Raw genomic sequence first — 19,253 nt, forward strand, 5'->3', positions numbered from 1 at the left:
TGTGTACTCTTCTGCCCAGCTGGTTTACATTTTAAAGCCCAGGCTGGTTGCTTGTGAAGAATATAGTAGGTGGAAGTGGGGAGAGTGGCAGTTAAAAAGATAATGGTGGGTTTTTTTTTTCATATTTTTTTAGTTGTCAATGAATCTATTTTGTTTATTTATATGTGGTGCTGAGAATTAAACCCAGTGCCTCACACATGCTAGACAAGTGCTCTACCTCTGAGCTGTAACCCCAGCCTGCTAATGGAGTGTTCTTAGGTGAGAAATCATAACTTGAATGGGATAATGTGGTAGAAATGGTGAGGAATGCACTGATTTAGTATATGCTTTGAAGCTAGAACTGAAGGAACTTCCTGGTGGGTTGGTGGTAGAATGGGAGGAAAAGAGTTTGAGATGGGGAGGACTAGAGAGGATCAGGGTTATAAGCTAGAAATTGAGGGTTGTGTTTTGGCTATGTAAATTTGAGAGTATTTGAGGGGTGTGGTGGTACACACCTGTAATCCCAGTGACTTAGAAGGCTGAGGCAGGAGGATCATAAGTGGAAGGCCAGCCTCAGCAGTTTAGTTGTGCCTTATGCAACTTAACAAGACCCTGTCTCAAAATAAAAAATGAAAAGAGCTGGAGATGTGGCTTAGTGGTAAAGTGCCCTGGGTTCAGTTCCCAGTACCAAATAAAATATTAAATAATTAAATTTGAGATTTAGATGTTCAGGTTGGGAGTGGAATTTGTCTTAGAAGGGGTTAGCACACAGATGGGTTTTTTTTTTTTTGGTACCGGGGATTGATTTCAGGGGCACTCAACCACTGAGCCACATCCCCAGCCCTATTTTGTATTTTATAGGGTCTCACAGAGTTGCTTAGCGCCTCACCCTCGCTGAGGCTGGCTTTGAACTTGAGATCCTCCTGCCTTAGTCTCCCGAGCACAGATTGTAAACTGATGCCAGACTGTAGAGGGATTACAGGCGTAATCCCAGACTGCTGGGATTACAGGCGTGCACACCACATCCAGCAACAGATGGTATTTAAAGCCAGGATGAGAAAATAAGTGAGGATAGGTAGGAGAAAACAGACTGAGGTTATCGGCACCCTGGAATACTAGGACATTAGGGGTCAAGAAAAGTGGAATCCAGTAAGAGAGTCGCGGGAACAACCTTTGAATGTGGGAGGAAAACCAAGGGAGAGTTATGTCCCAGAAGCCTACCCATTGGTGGTCTTGGTTTTAAGTCAGCTATACATTTGTTTTTTGTGACATTATTTAGGTCCACTTTATCTTAATCTCCTCTTCCTCCTCTTTCTTATTTATAGTGGTGTGTGTGGTGGGGGGCAGGTGATGGTGGTGGTGGGAGAGTATATCCTCAGATTCTGTCTGAAAGTCTGGATGGTAAACTTTCTAAGTTCTTGGTTGTCTGAAAATGTTCCAAAATCCTGGCAACAGGACTTTGGAATCTGCAGGTATGATACGCTCTCTAGGAAAGTTTTAAGTGTACCATTTGGCTATTGCTTTTGTTGTACAGTAATTCTGCAGATGAAATTTTCAGTCACACACCTTGATTTTGACACCTTTATGCAGTGGAACGCTACTTAACTTCAGGAGCAGTAAAAATTTGAGCTTTGGCTCCTTCTTCTTTGTTTTATCTAATGGTCTCATCACATCCATCTTTCATCTTCCCAAAGTTGCTGGTGGTTCTTACTTAGTCTGTTAACACTACTGCCATGCTTAGCATTTTCATGCATGTATTCTATTTTGTACCTCATTGTGGCCATTGTGTATGTGGGGGGGAGGGGGTGTTAATTTTTTAATTGGAAGAAGGAAGCACAAAAACCTGTGCTCAGGTTGCTTAACTTAGAAACCCACTTGAATCTTTTCATTTGTTTTTTGAAAAGCAGGTTAATATTTTCAACATTTTATTTGGAATAATTTCATATTTATAGAAGTGTTGTAAGAACAGTACAAAGAACTCTCCTGTATCTATCACCTAGATTCTGTAGTTGTTAACATTTCAACATATTTGTCCTTCCCTTCCCCATATGGATATGCATTTACCTGTTTTTATTATTTTCTGAAACATTTAAGAATTGCTTATGAATATCTTGTCCCATTGCTCCTAAATATTCTGTTTTCTCGCATAACCTTAGGATAATTATCAAATTCATGAAATCCAACATGTAAGAATATTATCTCATACATAGTCTGTATTCAAATTTTACCAGTTGCATCAATAATTTCTTTTATGCAGTCTTTTTTTCTGATCTAGAATCCAATCCAAGATTGTACATTCCATTTAGTTGTTATATCTCCGTAGTCTTCTTTAATCTGAAATAGTTTCTCACTCTGCTATTTTTAATGAACATTTTTTAAGAACATAGACAAGATGTTTTGTAGAATGTCCTTCAATTTCGGTTTGTCAGTTGTATTCACACGATAGTTATGGTTTTGGCCAAATATCACAGAAGTGATCTTGTGTCCTGCTGATTGCATTGTACATGAAAAGGCATCTGATATCGTTAGTCCTATTATTGACGATACTAACTTTAATTACTTGGGTAAAGAGGCATCTATCAGGATTCTACGCCAATTTCCCCTTTGAAATTAGTAAGTAATCTGTGGGAATACTTGGAGGCCATGGGAGTCCTCTTTAAACTCTCACGCAGTAGTTTTATCATCCATTGATGATTATTGCTTGATTCCCTAAATGATGATTTCCTAATTCTTATTTATTCTACATTTATTAATTATTTATTAATTACTATTCCACCATTAGCACTTTTCTCTCTAATTTATTATCAATGTGAATGCATGGATTCTTTATTTTATTCAGTGAGGTTTAATCACTTGGCTGTGAGTATTGATTTTGGTGCTCAGGTGGCCCAGATTTGGCCATTAGGTGCCCCTTCAAGTTGTCTCCTTTGTTTTTTGGCCTCATCATTTTTCAAAAGCATTTCTTATTTCTGAGCTAGACACATGAAATGTGCCACATGACTGTGATACCAGCAACTCCAGAGGCTGAGGCAAAAGGATTGCCAAGTTTAAGGCCAGCCTCAGCAAGTAAGCAAGACCCTGTTTCAAAATAAAAAAGAAAACAACTCCTGAAGATGTAGCTCAGTGGTAGCGTGCCCCTGGATTTCACGCCCAGTACCACACAAACACACACAAAAGAGCACTTCCTGCTTTTGGCTTAGGGCTATGTTTCAGCCCCATCTTGGCCAAACTATGGCGTCAGCCATTTCTCCAAGGAGCCCTGATTCCTTCTAGTGGGATTGATATTTAGAAACCAAGATTTGAATGACAAGTTGATTCTTGAGTGCTTGTTCTGCTGTTTGGCTTGTCATATGTGTTCACCACATTTATTTTTAGCCTGTTTTTTTTTTTTTTTTTTTTTTTTACGGTGGGTGGAGAGAGCCCCAAAGAGCATAGTACATGAATTCTCTTGTCTTTAGTGGCTGTCAAGAAGGTTTTTCTTCCCTATCTTCTGTGTTCCTGTGTTTTTTTTTTTAAATATTTTTTTCAGTCAGTGATGGACCTTTATTTATTTTATATGTGGTGCTGAGAATCCAACTTGATGCCTTGTGCATACTAGGCAAGCGTTCTACCACTGAAACACAACCCCAGCCCTGTTCCTGTGTTTTTTGAGATGAGGATGTATAGACCCTGGTCACTAAGAAAGCAAATAACTGCATTGAGATGGGTTCTTTTTTTTTTTTTTTTTTTTTTCATACATAAAGTTTAATGTTGACAATCTATATCCCCATAGAGTCATAGTTTTTCGTCTTTCTCAGAAGCATATCAAAGCAACTTATAATTTGATGTATTTATGTTTTTTTAATTGACAAATTTTTATAATAATATAGCTTTTGTGAAAATTTACATTATATTTCAGATTAAATATTTTTAAAAAATTTTGGGGGGGGGGGTGGTACCAGGGATTGAATCCAGGGGCACTTAACCACTGACCCACATTGCCAACCCTTTTTTATTTAGAGACAGGGTCTCACTGAGTTGTTTAGGGCCTTTCTAAATTGCTGAGGTTGGCTTTGAACTTTTGATCTTCCTGCCTCAGCCTCCTGAGCTGCTGGGATTACAGGCATGTGCTATTGTGCCTGGCCAAACCTGATTTTACACCTAAAAAAATTTAATGTGTCTTTAGTGTATCTGTTAGCATGAGAGCAAAATATGGTCTGTTATTAATTGGGAAAACTGTCTTGAAATTTTTGTCATTTTAAGAATAATAATTTGGCTCAAATTTTATATGTATGCACACACAAATCATATAAACTTGGGAGAATTTGGTTAAGGAAAACACACATAGGAGGGAAGATTAGGAAAGGGGAGGAGACAGAGAGGTAGGGTGTGTGCTGAGAAATACTAAGAATGTTGGATTTACAAGAGACAAAAATGAAAGGTTGGGCCTGTTGGTAGAGACCTGAATGCCCAGGTAAAAAATTCAGGCTACTCTTTAATAAGCAGAGTCTTTTAAAAGTCCTTTAGCAATGCTGGGAAAGGTGACATAGCATTGCACAGCCCTAAATCAGTCTGTGATTTGACTCGTGAATTCCTATCTCCAAGAGAATGCCTTGCAATTATGTATGGCAGTTCAGAATGCTCGGAAAGTGTTTTGTTTTCTTATTTAACCATTCATTATTTATTGTTTGCTTATAGCTATCCTCTGAACCTTAATTTAGAAGAATGTAACCCAATGAAAATGGGGTGTTGATTTGTTTTCTGTTCAGGCAATATATCATATATGTGTTTATACTTAGAAGGAAGTGAAGCAAAAGAACTGATATTTATTGAGGGCCTGTATTCCAGGTGGTATATAAATAGCTTTATATGTGCTAATCTCATTCAGTCCTTATTGTAACCCTTACAAAAAATTAGTGGCTATCCTTTATAGATAAGGAAATTGAGGCTAGGAGGGTTCAAGTCCAACTCAGATTGCTAGTAAAGGGGAGATCCAAGCCTGGTGTGGTGGGGCATGCCTCTAATCCCAGTGACTTAAACGGCTGAGGCAGCAGGATCGAAAGTTTGAGGCTAGCCTCAGCAACTTAGGCCCTTAGCAATTTAGCAAGATCCTATCTCAACATAAAAACTAAAGATCTGGGGATATGGTTCAGTGGTTAAGTGCCCCTGGGTTCAATCCCTGGTACCAAAAACAAAAGGGAAGGGATTCAAATATAGGTCTGACTTTTACAACTGTTGCCAATCATTTATAGCATTGTTCTTTGAGGCTCTCAAAAGTTTACACCACAGGGACTGCTATGCTCTTCATGTACAAATACTTAAGGCCAGCAGGTAATAAAAAATGTGCAGATGGAGAGCAGTTACAAATAATATTTGCTAGCATGCAAAAATAAGAACAGAAAATGGGCCATGAGGAGGATTCCTTATAGCCAGGCAGAAATGTCTGTTGGAATATGTAGGAGAGGATCACAGCATTGCAGAACTTGAGTAAATGTGAGCCTAAGGGAAGATTGGTAGCAGTGATTTTATCTGAAGTGAGTCATCTGACGGCTCTAATCAGAATCACCCCCTTTATTATAGCTGAGGTCATCCGTGTGCTTTCTCTGATGTGCCTGTTTCAAGAAGAAATTGATTCCAGACAAGTGAAACATACCTGAAGATTCTGACTTGGACATTATAAATGACCTGACAAGAGAGTGAGCTGCATGCAGATTTTACAACTCAGTGGTGGTGGTAATGTTAGAAGTATTTAACAATCTCTATACTGTAACAAGCAGCACTTTCCAGATGTCCACCAACGACATTGAGAGGGGGAGGAAATTGAAAACATGCCTCCAGGAATCCCAAGCTATCACATGATGGGATAAAGGAGTCTTTTTTAAGTCTCCTGTTTTATATTTCGGGAAAACATTTGTTCATTTCCTTATCTATTTGTTTTAGTTGAAAAATAAATTATTTTACTTGTTTATCTCCTTACTCCCACCCTAAGCCTTCAAGGACAGTTGACAGTCTGGGGAAAGGTGCTTGTTTTGCTGTGATTTAGCAGGCTCCCACCCACCTCCTTGCCTGGAGCAGGTGCCCCAGTGTGGGGAGCTCTGTCTTGTAGGGTTTGTGCTGCCTCACTAGCATCTGCTGAGGCTTTGCAGATAACAGAGGGGTGACCTCCTTCCGCCTCCTGTGACTGCCTCGATTTTCTTGTTCCTTCTGTCCTCTTAGGTATGAATTCCCTATTTATCAAACTACCCATGGTTTGTTTCTTTCACTTGACTGGCATAACTTTTTAAGGGCCTGGTCTCTTGATATGTCCTAGCAGTTTTATTTTTGGAATTTCTTTTTTTGTCTTACTAGGGGAATATCACCAAATATTTCTGATTCTAGCAAAAACATTTTTTCTCTCAAGATACTGCTTAATATTTAAGGCACAGTAATTTTATATATGGCAGGCTTTGTTTGGGTTTTGTTTCTTGTTGTCCTCTTCTGGGGGCTGGAGTGGAGGTTTTGGTGATAGCAGTGGTAATTGTTATTTCTGTCTCTTGGATGGACAAAAACAAGCTCAGACCAGCATGTAAGAAAACTAACTTAGGGTTCCAGGTTGTATTATATTATATTTTCTATTCAATCCCAGGTGATTTCAAATTTTTGTTGTAGTCTTGACAAGAGTTCAGTGCTTTTGAGTAATTGAATAGCAGTAAAGGTTTTTTTTTGTGGAGTATTTTTATACCTAAATCTTTTATGAAAAGGGTTGTTGCTGATTTACTGATATTAAAGACTTGGTTCATGGTAAGACCTAGAAGTCCTTTGTTTGGGGCATCATTTGTGTCCAACTTGATTTCTTTTCCTATAACCCACTGTTGACCTTTAACTGGTCTAATTTTGCTTGATCCTGTTTTCTCACTATCCCACTTGCAAAAACATTTTTTTTTCCCCTGTTGATATCCTATTTTTTGAATGCCATTCACTACCAGATAGCTTTTAACATAGGCCTGGCAGGTTTTGAAGTCTTTTTCTTAACTAACATGTCAATATGTCTCCACAACGATCTTGAAGATTGGCAACAATCTTGTGAGCCTGTTTTGTAAATGAAGAAACAAGAAACAGGTGAATATCACTTGCAGCTTAGTGGCAACCCCAGGAATTGACCAGACATCTGGGCTTCCAGTCCACTGAACCCTTTGCTTCAGTACCCATGTAGTGTCTAGAAATGTTTTCTGGAAGTTTTCCAATTTTTCCCAAAGTGGGAAAAATTATGTAGGTTGAGTTGTCTACAGAAAAGATAAAATATCTTAAGATTTTTTTTAAAAGATCTTAAATTCAAACAGTGGGTTTTAAAGATTTCTAAATTAAACTAGTACCTGTTTTAGACAGCTTTAAGGATATATGTTTTCTGAGAATACAGCAGATTGAATCATAGAAGAGATAATAAGTGGGTAAGTTTTCATTTTCCTACTTGTTTCTAGGGATAATGTTTTATTCCTCTTGGAATATTGTGAGAAGGTCATGGCTAGAAGGATCACATCTGGTTCCTAGGAGGAATTCCCGTGTCCAGAAGGATTCTCAAAAGTAATAGTGGATTGGGGGTGTATCTCAGTGGTACAGTGTATGTGGGTTTAGTATGCTTGAGGCCCTGGGTTCCATCCTCAGCACCAGAAAAAGAAAGGAAGGACAGAAGAAAAGGAAGGGAAGGAAAGAGAAGCAAACTGTCAGAGAAGTAAAACTGTCAAACATAAAAATGCCAAACTTCATTACTTTTGCCTGGAATTTAATGAACCTAAATAGAAGCTCTATTGGCAGAGAATAGGCATGATCAGCTAATCTGTTTTGAAGATTGCCATTTGTAGACAAGAAGTCCATGAGGCCACGAAACAGCCAAGAGGAGTGGTGTGGAAGGATTCTTAATTTGGTCTGAGAACTGTGCTGCAGTGGTATGGAATGCCCACGAGGTGGCACCAAGAATTTGCTGAACTGATGGATCCCCAGTAGTGGCCAGAACTTCTGAAGCCCATTTCAGCTTCTCCCTCCTTGCAAACAGTGTGGCTCAGCTGTAGCTGTGCCCTCAGTTCTGGTCCCCAGCTTCTCCTGAGCCCCCTCAGAGTATTGGCAACTAGCCACATTCTGTTGCAGGGAAAGCTGCAAATATTGTGCCCTCCCCCCTCCCCCCACCTAGTCCAGATGGAAGCCTGCTGCTTTTTTTTTTTTTTTTTTTTTTTTTTTTTTTTTGTACTGGGGATTGAACCCAGAGGCACTTTACCACTGAACCATATACCCAGCCCTTTTAGGGCCTCACTGAGTTGCCAAGGCTGGCCTCAAATTTATAATCTTCCTGCTTCAGCCTCCCAAATCCCTGGGATTATAGGCATATGTCACCATGCCTGGCAATGGTAGACAATTCTTAAGAACAGGCCAGCTGCATTGACTTGAATCATTTCTTTTTGTATCTCCAGCAGTTTCAGGCTCAGGGCTTCTGAGTGACAATGTTGAATTAGCATGTGTTGGTAATCTGTGGGCTGGTTTTGAACCTCTGTGGTTTATTTTCAGAATATTTTTTGCTTTGATATGTGCTTATGTTCCCAGCTACATGAGTTTACTTTTTGGAGTAAAGATTTTTGTGCCTATAGATTGTGTAGTTTCATAAACCTCAGTCTACATTGAAGCTTGACTAACCACTTTCAGGAAGTTCAGACAGTTGCTTTTAGAAGTCATTCCTGTGGATGGGTGTTCCCCTCAACCCTTCCATTGGTCATGGCTTTGGGACCTCCACATGTGACAGCAGATGGTCCTGGAGTTCCCAGGCTGTGTGTCTTGTAGGTAGGAGTTTGGGAAAATCAGTAAACAATCCTCCTTTGTAGTTCTCATCTCTCTGCAGTATTTGAGCTCCCAACAGGGAATCCTATAGCCAGCAGAGATATCTGATCAGGAAAGAAAACCTACTCTTACCAAGGAAGGACCTGGGAGGGGCGGAAATGCCATGAACATATTTTAGTTGGATTATGTCATGTTATTGGGGACCATTAAGTAAATGGATGGTTCAATTTTTCTTTTTTAGACAACAGATAAGGCTTTTAAGCCTATTGGAAGGAAATTTGAAAAGGTTTCATGATAATGTTATTTCATTAATACGGCCAACCTCCACAGATAGCTAGTTGTTTTCTCCTCCTGATCCTGGCTCTTGCTTTTTCACTGCGTGAATACCTTTCCCAAGGGTTTTGTTTAACAGCGTATTGAGAAGTTCCATGTTTGATGGTCCAAGATGTGCAGAAGTCAGAGAAAAAGCATTTACATTTACTTAATTAGAAAAATGAGCCACAGTCTAGGTGATACTAGAAATACTGAAGATGATGTGCCTGGCTGTTTCTTTGAAGATGGTTTATTTAGTTTCCTGATGAGTTTAAGAAACCAAGGCCACATTTTTATTTCTAGTGCTGGGAGTACCCAGTCTAACAGTTTTGACTTTTGAATGTTTAGAGCAACAGAAGTTCTATGGGATGAAGAGAAAATGAGGACTTTTCTTGTCCATTAAAAACTCAGACCTCACTCATGGCATGTCTTTGTCTTTTGTCCCACATTCAGAGAAGACAGTGACCCCTGCTGTTTGAGTTTGCATTATTTTAAAGAATGTGATCAGAATTGATCTGTTACATATTCCTCTTTTCTGTGATGGATCTCTTGCCACTTATTATGTCTGCCTTGAATATGAATTCATTGGGATGGGGTGATTAGATTGGCTTATAAGGCCAATTGAGAAAAAATTTGTGAACTGTTAGTATAAATCAGCATCATTAATATGGTCACTTTATTTTTAGGTGATTGGTGAGGACAATGTGGCAGTCCCCTCACACCTTTATAAGGTGATATTGGCTCGAAGAAGCCCAGAGTCTACTGAACCGCTGGCACTGGGGGCCTTTGTGGTGCCCAATGAAGCCATTGGTTTCCAACCCCAGTTAACTGAATTCCAAGTGAGCCTCCAGGACCTAGAGAAGTTGTCGGGACTGGTGTTTTTCCCTCGTTTGGATAGAAGCAGTGATATCAGGAATATCTGTTCTGTGGACACCTGTAAGCTTCTGGATTTCCAAGAGTTCACTCTGTACCTGAGCACAAGAAAGATTGAGGGAGCCCGTTCAGTACTCAGACTGGAAAAGGTCATGGAAAACTTGAAGAATGCAGGAATTGAACCAGATGATTACTTCATGAGTCGCTATGAGAAGAAGCTAAAAGAACTCAAAGCGAAGGAGCAGTCAGGAACCCAGACGGGAAAGCCATCCTAGTTTTTAATCTCATAAGACGTGCTAATCAGCTGAAATGAGGCAGGCATGCATTCTTCAGGCTGATGTATTTCGTGGCTTTGCTTTAAAGAAATGATGGAATCCTAAATTTACAACTGAAAATTCCTTTGAAGGATGAAAAATCTACAATTTTTTTTTGTCATTGTCTTTTTGACTTGTGAACTAATTACTAAGAGCATTGTCATATCTCCAGATCAAGAACTGGTCTTGTGTCATGTTATTAGGACTGTGTCCACTAGTTAACACTGCATTCATGTCTCTGGAAGAACAGTGTGTGAAGGAAGGCATTGTTTATTTTTTGTATCCAAATCATACATTGTCTTTGATATATCTGCTTTGCTATCTTGGAACTCGGTATTGTATGTTGTCTTTCCCAAGGATCTGAGTTGGTCTTAAAGAAGGCTTTTAGAAACCCTCTATTATCCTGTCCAAATATATAATTTTATTGTTTCTTTTCTTATGCCCCATATTTCTCCACCTCTGTCTTCTTTGTGCTAAGCTCAGTGTTTTACTTATATTGTGTCACAGTGATCCTCTGGGGTAAACCCCACTACCCTCATTTTATATCTGGGGAAATTGAGGCTTACAGAGCTTCATATCTTACCCTTGTTTTCACCTTTCCAGAGATATCACCACACAGAGCTAAGTGAAGACTGGTGGATTTAGGTCTTCCTAACATGAAGATTTTTTGACTAAAAAAATGCATTGCCCACTCCCATGGATATTTGTCCTAAAGCCTGCTTGGTAAGAAGGGTCTAGTTTTCGTATGCTACATGAGCCAAAGGGACTTTAATGTCCTCTAATGTGAATAGTCCTTAGCTCTTTGGAACAGAAAAAGTAGGTATTTGAAAGCTCTTACTTGCTCCAGACATGCCATTCTTTTCTCCTAGTGCTCAGGTGGAGCTGGGTCCATGTGTTCCTTGCTTCCCAGGTGAGCTTTTGTTCTCAAGACTAAGGGACCTAACAAGAGTGTGTGCTGAGTCACCAGTGCAGGACTGGCTGCCTCTGCACCTGCTTGTCTAGACCTGAGCGGCACAGGGCAGGTGGAGCTTGGGGCCAAAGCTCCAAAGACAGTTACCCCTGGAGGGAAGGGTGGCTGTTACTCTGAGTCAGATCTCTAGATTTGGGTTTACCCAGCATCCTTTTATGGGCTATCATAAGTTATAGACAGTAACATATCTTGAGGGAACAAGAACTTATCTGTCATACTGCTGATGCCTTTCCAAGTAGTATTAGAACAATATTTTGGTGTTTTGTGTTTGTCTCTAATAGAAATGCCAAGGCTTTAAGATAAAGATAAGAAGATAATGAGCGGCCTTGTTCTGCTCCTTTATTTGAGTAAAAAGGAAAAGTTGGGGGGTAGAACACAGTAGCCTGATTGATTCCATTTTGTTTTATCACACTGTTCCCCATTAGCTTGTGCCAGTCCTTTTCTTAGGGATATATAGCCAAAATGTCACTGTGACCAAAAAATTCTGCTACTTTCTTTCCTCAGTGAAGAGGTGATGGTGGGGCCTGGATGTTTCTCCAGGAGCCCAAGGGGCAGTTCTGTGGGATAAGTCCTGGCTACCTGTTGTGATTCTTTGCAGTTGAGCCCGACTCCCTTTCCCCATCACTGTGCCTTGCTCTGTGCTGCCCTGACCTTCAGCAGCCTTGGAGTTACCTCCTGTGCTCCTCTTGGGATAGTGAACAAGGCTGATATTTTAGCTCAATAAACTAATGTCTTAGGTTTTTATTTATGAAAAATGCTACTTGATCATTGTGAAAAATGAAGCTAAGGTCTCTGCCTCCTGTCCCCTTTACCCTCAGAGACCCTGGTCAGAGGGGAAGGCTGCTGTGGAGGAACTGTGAGGCTGGGCAGGCCCTTCTGCAGGAAGTTCCCTCTGTGGGTGAGGGGATTCATTCCCTATCTTTCTCCATCACCAGTGACACCTTCACACTCTTTGGTCTCTGGATGAATGCTGTTTGACCTAAGGTAGATCTTATACAACAAGCTGCAAAGGTTAGGAGAGCAGGTATGTCTGCCTCTTGAATACCTGTTAACATTTCTGCACCTGCACCTTAAAACAACTGAAAACTTGTGTTCCTCCTTTAGGCCTTTGATTAGAGCCCAGCAGGAAAGACAGTCTGATCTGGAGGGAATGGCTTCCTGCAGAGCTGGGCTCAGCTTGCAGTCCTACACTTCGAATGATCCTGAGCATTGCCATGTGTGTCACCTGTGTCCCCTAGCTCTATCTTTGTGCATATGTGTCACTGACATCAACTCCATGAAACAGACTTCCTGTTAGCAGCCCATCCATGAATCTCTCTGTGCCTGGAGCCTACTGTTCTGTTCCCTGCTCACTCTTAGACCTTCACAAGGTGTGCCCTTCCTACTCTGGGTCCTTCTGGTCCACCTCTACCTTTCTCCCTCATTCTGGTTCCTTCTGGTGGAGCTGAAAGGGGCTGGCCTCACATTGGGTACTCCTGCCAGCCTTCATGCCCTGCCTCTCCATCTGGACTGCTTTTCTTGATGTCATCATTGGAGATTTGTCTACATCACCCCCATCTTCAGAAATCAACGCTTAGGTTATTAGAGAGGGTCAGTCAAGCAGAAGGAATTGCATTTTGAAGTGAACCCCCAGGTAGTTACAGGATGTAGGGTTGTGGTGGTGAATTGAGTTCTCTTGGGAAGCCCTGAACATAACACTGTGTCCTAGGGACTGGTTTGCCCCTTAGTGCCCAGAGTACCTCTAGGGGTCACTGTGGCCTAATGGCATACTGCAAGACAGTTTTGGCTGTGGCTCAGCTCCAATATAGAACCTGTAGCTCTACAAGCCCCAAAGTACACGGCCAGCTTCAGACGCCAACCTGTAGGCTCTCAGACCAGATGGAAGACAGGGGTTATCTCCTCCAGTGACTTTTTGTTTGACTTACACCAAAATAGCTAGGAATAGTTTAATTTTCCCCAACTTTATTTATTTTTATTTATTTATTTTAGTTGTAGTTGGGCAGGATACCTTTATTTCACTTATTTATTTTATGTGGTGCTGAGGATCGAACCCAGGGTCTCACACGTTCAAAGCGAGCGCTCTAGCGCTGAGCCACAACCCCAGCCCCCCCAACTTTATTTTGAGAAATTTCAAGCATATAGAAAAATTGGAAGAAAAGTACAGCAATTGTTCCTTCCCCTAATATTTTGTTTCATTTATTTCCTCTTTTTTTTCTTGAACCATTTCAAAGTAATTTGTGTTTTTTTTTTTAAGTAATTTGTAGACCTAACAGTTCATTTTTCCCCCCTTGAGGATTGAACTCGGGCGCGTGATCACTGAGCCACATCCCCAGCCCTATTTTATATTTTATTTAGAGACAGGGTTTCACTGAGTTGCTTATTGCCTCACTTTTGCTGAGGCTGGCTTTGAACTCGCCATCCTCCTGTCTCAGCCTCCCAAGCCGCTGGGATTATAGGCATGCGCCACTGTGCCTGGCTTAACACTTCACTTTTTAATACTTCACCTTATATTAACCTAAGAACAAGGATATTCCCCTATTTTCCTAAAGTATATTATCAAATCTAGGAAAATTACCAAGGATTCAATATCATCTAATAAATAGTTGCCATTAAAATTTGCTATTGGGCTCCAAAATATCTTTTCGATTCTTTAAAATGTAGGTTTTGATCAAAGTTTCTATTGTCATGACTCATCTCTTAATCTAGAACCATCTACCTGGTTGGTGTCAAAAGAATACAGATTGTCCAAGCATGCTTTTGAGATGTTGATTGATAAGATCTGATGTGAGGCTAGAATTTATTTTTTAAACAAGTGACACTGGTGATTCAGATGGTCACCTGGGGTTTGGAGTCAGCCTGTTCACTACTCTGCCCCCACCTGCATTCCCTACTAGGAGCCCTGTCAGACAAGTGGTCTTTGGGCTCCTGAATCTCTGAGGGAGAACTTTTTCATCCCTTTGGGCCCAAGCTGCCATATTTTCTCTGTAGTAGAGCATAAAATTGAGCCAAAACTTAACTCCTGCTCATCAATGGCAGGCCTAAACTGCCTGACAGAGTGGCTGGCACCTGCCTTCACCTGATAGTTCTTTAGAGACAGGAAGCTCATGAAGCTGTCAGGGCATCTCTTCATGCTCAAGTGCTCATGGATTTTATGTCCCCTCATGATGCAGCCGTTGCATCTGGGCAAAACATTCAGGATGGGAGATAGCAATTGGGTCAGGATTGAGTTCTCTTCTTAGGGACACTCTGCTCTCCTCACTATACCATTGGTTCATGTGGGATTCACTCCAGCTAACTGCTCAAGGTCGTTTTCACAGCATCTACTATCAAATCAATTCCCCATTATGCACTTACATAGTCAGGTTTTGGAACCCAAATGTGGGATGTTATGTATGACCAACTGTTGAGATGTCCTCTTATTGCATTTTCTACCCATCTTCGAGTAAGTTCACATTCTTGATGATCCTGATTTGGCCATCTGACATATTAGCTGTGCCTCTCAGCTTTGAGATTGCAGATTGTATAAACAGGCTTCCAGTGTGTTTGTTGAAAACATTGAACGAGACAGAACCCAAGAAGATCCCTTTGGTAAAACATTCATCTTACATGGCAGCCCACATCCCACACCCAGGAAGCTTCATGTGATGATGTGCTCTGATCATTTCTGCCAAATTAATTTGTTTCTTTAAAAACACTATCTTGACTACAGAGTATAGAAATGGGTCTTCATGACAATTTGCCCGTGAGTCACTCTAGGACAGGGAGAGTGCCTGCTATGTCTCTAGGTCCACATGGCATGACTGGGCCAATGCTTTAGACACATGCAGCAGGTAAGGAGGCACACTTGGATTGGGTGCCTGTCTCATCATCCTCTTCAGTGGGGCAGCCTTGAGCAGTGACTTCCTCCTCCTCCATCAGGTTTCTCATTTAGGAACAGGTTTAGATGACCTGAGGGATCAGTTAGGGATTGAATAGATAACATATGTAGTTTATTGAGCTCTTAATAAGTGGTAGCCAGTTACTAAACATTCTTGAGGTTGATTATCAGGTGGTTGATGAAGGTTATGTTGTCCTTAGAGGCTGAAGGACAGGGCCTGACCTCAGTATGGTGTTAAGCTGTGGACCAGTTGGAAGCAGTTCTGTCTTTTCCCAAATCTGAAGACTTTGATATGCTGCTACCACCTCATTAACCATATCAGCCATTTATAGTTTGTAAAGCACTTTCCCAGTAACATTCTACCTCTTGGATAGGTGCTGTTCATTCTACTTCACAAGCGAGGAAATGAAAACTCAAGGAATTTATCAGGGTTTTCAAGCAAAAATCTTAATGTTTACCCTCTACCCCTGAAGGACACTCGTTATTTCAGTTCGCTTTATGATTCAGTCATTTATGCAGTTACTCAGTCCTGCAGTGCGCTTCTCGGGGGCCCCATAGGGTTCTGCAAATAGTAGGTGATCAAATGTCTTAGAGTTACCCAACAAGTCAGAAAAGTGGAGTGTATCCTGTCCTAACTATTCATTTTCCCTATGGGGGGACCAGAGATGGTGAGGTCCAGGGCCTGGCTCTGTGGTTGAGGGCAGATCTGTGAGTGCAGCAGAACAGCAGGTCTGTGTCTTGGATTGATAACACCAGGTACTGAGCTTTGCTGACAGCATACCTGGGTTTCCAGGGGACTTTGCCCTGTGTCTCCCACATTAGCTCTGCGGTCTGTGCAGTCTAGTCTGGTCTGAGGCAGCCTACCCTATGGGAGGATGCGAGTGAGAAGGTGACAGTGTGCTGAGCAGGGGTTTCTGTATGCTTGAGCCTGGGGGAAGCAGAGCTAAAATTAGATCTTCCAACTGTGTGCAGGTGTGAAACCCCACCCTCTCCCTCACCCCCAGCCATGATTTCAGAATGTATGTCCTCTCTCTCTTCTGGCCCAAGTTACTCCACAGGCACAAGATGAAAGGTCTGTTTCTGGTAATGTCAGGGATCCCTTCTACCCAAATGTCCTCTAAGGCTATGGGGGTGGGAATAGTGGCAGGCAGTATCCTTGAGTTTGCTGAGCCTTGCCATACTTCTGAGGCCTGAGTACAGCTGTCTTCTTGTTAGACCACCAGGAAGGCTAAGCAGTGCATTGCAGGGCTGAGCATATACACAAATGACCTAATTATAAAGTCAATTGAAATAACAGAACACCCTTCAGGGGTAGAGGGTAAACATTAGATTGGGCACTTGATGTCACCACCCATGAAAGGTCGCTGACTTCTGCTGGTCTCCCAATTGATGTGCTCTGTGCCCCCACTCACCTTACTTCAGAGAGAGCCTTGGATTCCTTTGCCGGCCATTGTGATTCAGACACAGGTGGAGAAGGCCTGGTCTGGAGCAGAGATGGAAGAGCCCTGGCCTGGGGGATCTTACTCAGGTGAGTGGAGCCCAGGACAACATGACCTGATTGCGCCTTTTCTCCCTACGTGAGGCTAAAACTTAAATAGACTATCACTGCTCAGGGATAAATGTACCTGCCATCCTTCTTCACTATGCCCTTTGGGACTCTGCTCTTGTCCCCAGGCTCGGATCCTTGCATGTTCTTCTGGTCTGGGGTCAGAGCCTATCTTCTGGCTCTGGCTCTTAAGGGTACTTGTGACATGATTTTAGGTAAGCAGCATCTCCTTAGTCCTCAGTTCCCTACCTGTAAAGAGAAGTGTTGGGCTAGACCATCTCTGGGGTCCCTCCCTATTTGGTGTCTTAATTGCATAGAGCAGAGCCTTCTCTGGAGAAAGGCAGCCTGCTGGGGTGGTTTGCAGAGGAGGTGTGGTGGGGCAGGCGGGAGGCCACAGGGGCAGAGTGGCCGAGGGCCTCTGAGGAGGTGTGAATGAGGGAGGCAGAGCAGGGCCAGTGTGGACAGGCCTGTCCCGGCCCTATCTCCCGTCTGAGACACCCTCTCCACACCCCAGCCCTGATAAGCGGGTGTGAGCCACGGTCGCCTTGTGACAGGCCCTTCGGCAGGGAGGGTGATGGCGGGGGTCCACTCCACTTCTGAATTCAGACGTCAGCATCTTTCTCCCTTCACCCCCATTTGCCTGCCAGATTAGGCAGGCCAACCAACTAGGCATCCTTCCTGACACTCAGCCCTGGCTCTGAGACTTAGTTCCTACTCCATGAGATCTGGTAGGGAGCAGACTCCTCCAGTCTTCTCTGGCAAAGTGCCAAACAGGATGGCCCCCCCCACCCTCCCAGGCCTGTTCCTGCAGCCACTGCTGCTGCTTCTGCTGCTGCTGCTTTTTGTTTTGGTGCTAGGGATCAATTACCCAGGGGTGCTTTACCACTGAGCCACATCCCCAGTCTTTTTATCTTTTGAGACAGGGTCTCTGCCAACTTGCCCAGGCCAACCTCTAACTTTCAATCCTCCTGCCTCAGCCTCCCCAGTTGTTGATATTACAGGTGTGCTCCACTGCTCCTGGCAGACCTGTTCTTATTAACTGATGCATCTCAATAGCTCGTCTTCTTTTGTCCTTACCCCATCTCCTCATGTCCCTGTGGCCATCAGCTTCCAGCCATCCTCCCCCAGCTCCAGCTTTTGGGCCCCTCCTCTGACTGGGCCCACCCACACTTTTTCTTCGAAGGCCCCAGCTACTGTTCACCAGATGGCCAAGCCCCCTTATTTGTGGGTTTGTGGCCTGGGGGTGTATAGAGAAGTTTTTTGGTTTTTTTTTTTTTTTTGGTACTGAGGATTAAACTCAGGGGCACTCAACTACTGAGCCATATCCCCAGCCCTATTTTGTATTTTATTTAGAGACAGGATCTCACTGAGTGCTTTAGTGCCTTGCTGTTGCTGAGGCTGGCTTTGAACTCATGATCTTCCCATCTCAGCTTCCCAAGCTGCTGGGATTTCAGGTTTGTGCCACTGTGCCCAGCTCAGAGAAGTCTTAAAGAAAGGAAAAAAGCTTGAAATTCTAGGGAAGGAAAATTCTAGGACTGAGCCAGAGGCCACAGGAAACTCTCTGGTATGGAGGGTCTGTCCAGGGCCCTATCGCCCTGCAGTCCAAGTCCCTAAACCTTAAGGCACTTAACTCTGAACTTCCTTTCACTTTCTGAATGACTCTCTTCTCTGGTCAGATCTGAAGATTTTTGGGGAGTTTGTAGGCCGTAACCATTCTATACCAGATGTATGTGTGTGTGTGTGTGTGTGTGTGTGTGTGTGTGTGTGTGTGTGAGAGGCGGGTGGGAGAGGGAGAGAGGGAGAGAAGAGTGCTTGTCTTCCCCTGTGCGTTTCTGTCTGGGGGTTCCATTCTCCATATCCGTAGGGCATCAGATCACACTGGCTATGAGCACAGACTTCAGAGCCAGATGGATTGATCTGAGATCAAATCCTAGCTCTGCTATCTCACCATGTGGGAAGTTGGGCAAGTAGTTTAACTGCTGTGTGCCTCGGTTTGCCCATCTATAAAACAGCAGAACTGTTGTGAAGGGTTTTGAATAGTGCCTGCTCCTAAAAAGTACCATTAACTTTTGTTTTTTATTAATATTTCTGTAAATTTCATTTTAATATAATGATAAAGTTACAGAATATTGCAAGAAATCCCCACATATCTTCTATGCACATTTACCAATTGTTTATATTTTGATCATTTATCATTTTCTCTTTTTCCTCATATACATATGTCAGTAGTGTACTCTATATTTTGCTTATACTAAACATAACACATCAACATATACATATGCACACATTGTGTGTGTGTGTGTGTCTGTGTGTGTGTATGTGTTGCCGGAGATTGAACCCAGGGCCTCATGCAGTGTGAGGCAAGCTCTGTACTACTAAACCATGTCCCCATACACATATGCACACATTTTTTTTTCTGAATTACTTAAGAATAAATGCCTTAATTTTAAACCCCCAAATATGTCATTGTCCACTGGTGAAGACAAGGATCTCTTACAGAACCACAGTCATTATCAAAAAAGGTAAGATTGACCTAGTACTTTTTTTTTTTTTAGTTGTAGTTGGACACAATACCTTTATTTATTTATTTTTATGCCTTTA

General features: G+C 42.3%; 1 protein-coding gene across 2 annotated transcripts in view; it reads left to right on the plus strand.

Annotated features, from left to right (window-relative positions):
* Window positions 1-11,923, plus strand: part of Exog (exo/endonuclease G) — a 28,255-nt gene extending 16,332 nt beyond the window's left edge. For both annotated transcript variants that reach the window (XM_026401626.2, XM_026401627.2), the window contains one exon: window positions 9,759-11,923. In XM_026401626.2, coding sequence (XP_026257411.2) covers window positions 9,759-10,220 — 462 coding nt within the window. In that variant the 3' untranslated portion in view covers window positions 10,221-11,923. The remainder of the gene's footprint in view (window positions 1-9,758) is intronic.
* Window positions 11,924-19,253: the final 7,330 nt, after the last annotated feature.

The sequence above is a fragment of the Urocitellus parryii genome, chromosome 3 (genome assembly GCF_045843805.1).
Source record: "Urocitellus parryii isolate mUroPar1 chromosome 3, mUroPar1.hap1, whole genome shotgun sequence".
Lineage (NCBI taxonomy): Eukaryota > Metazoa > Chordata > Mammalia > Rodentia > Sciuridae > Urocitellus > Urocitellus parryii.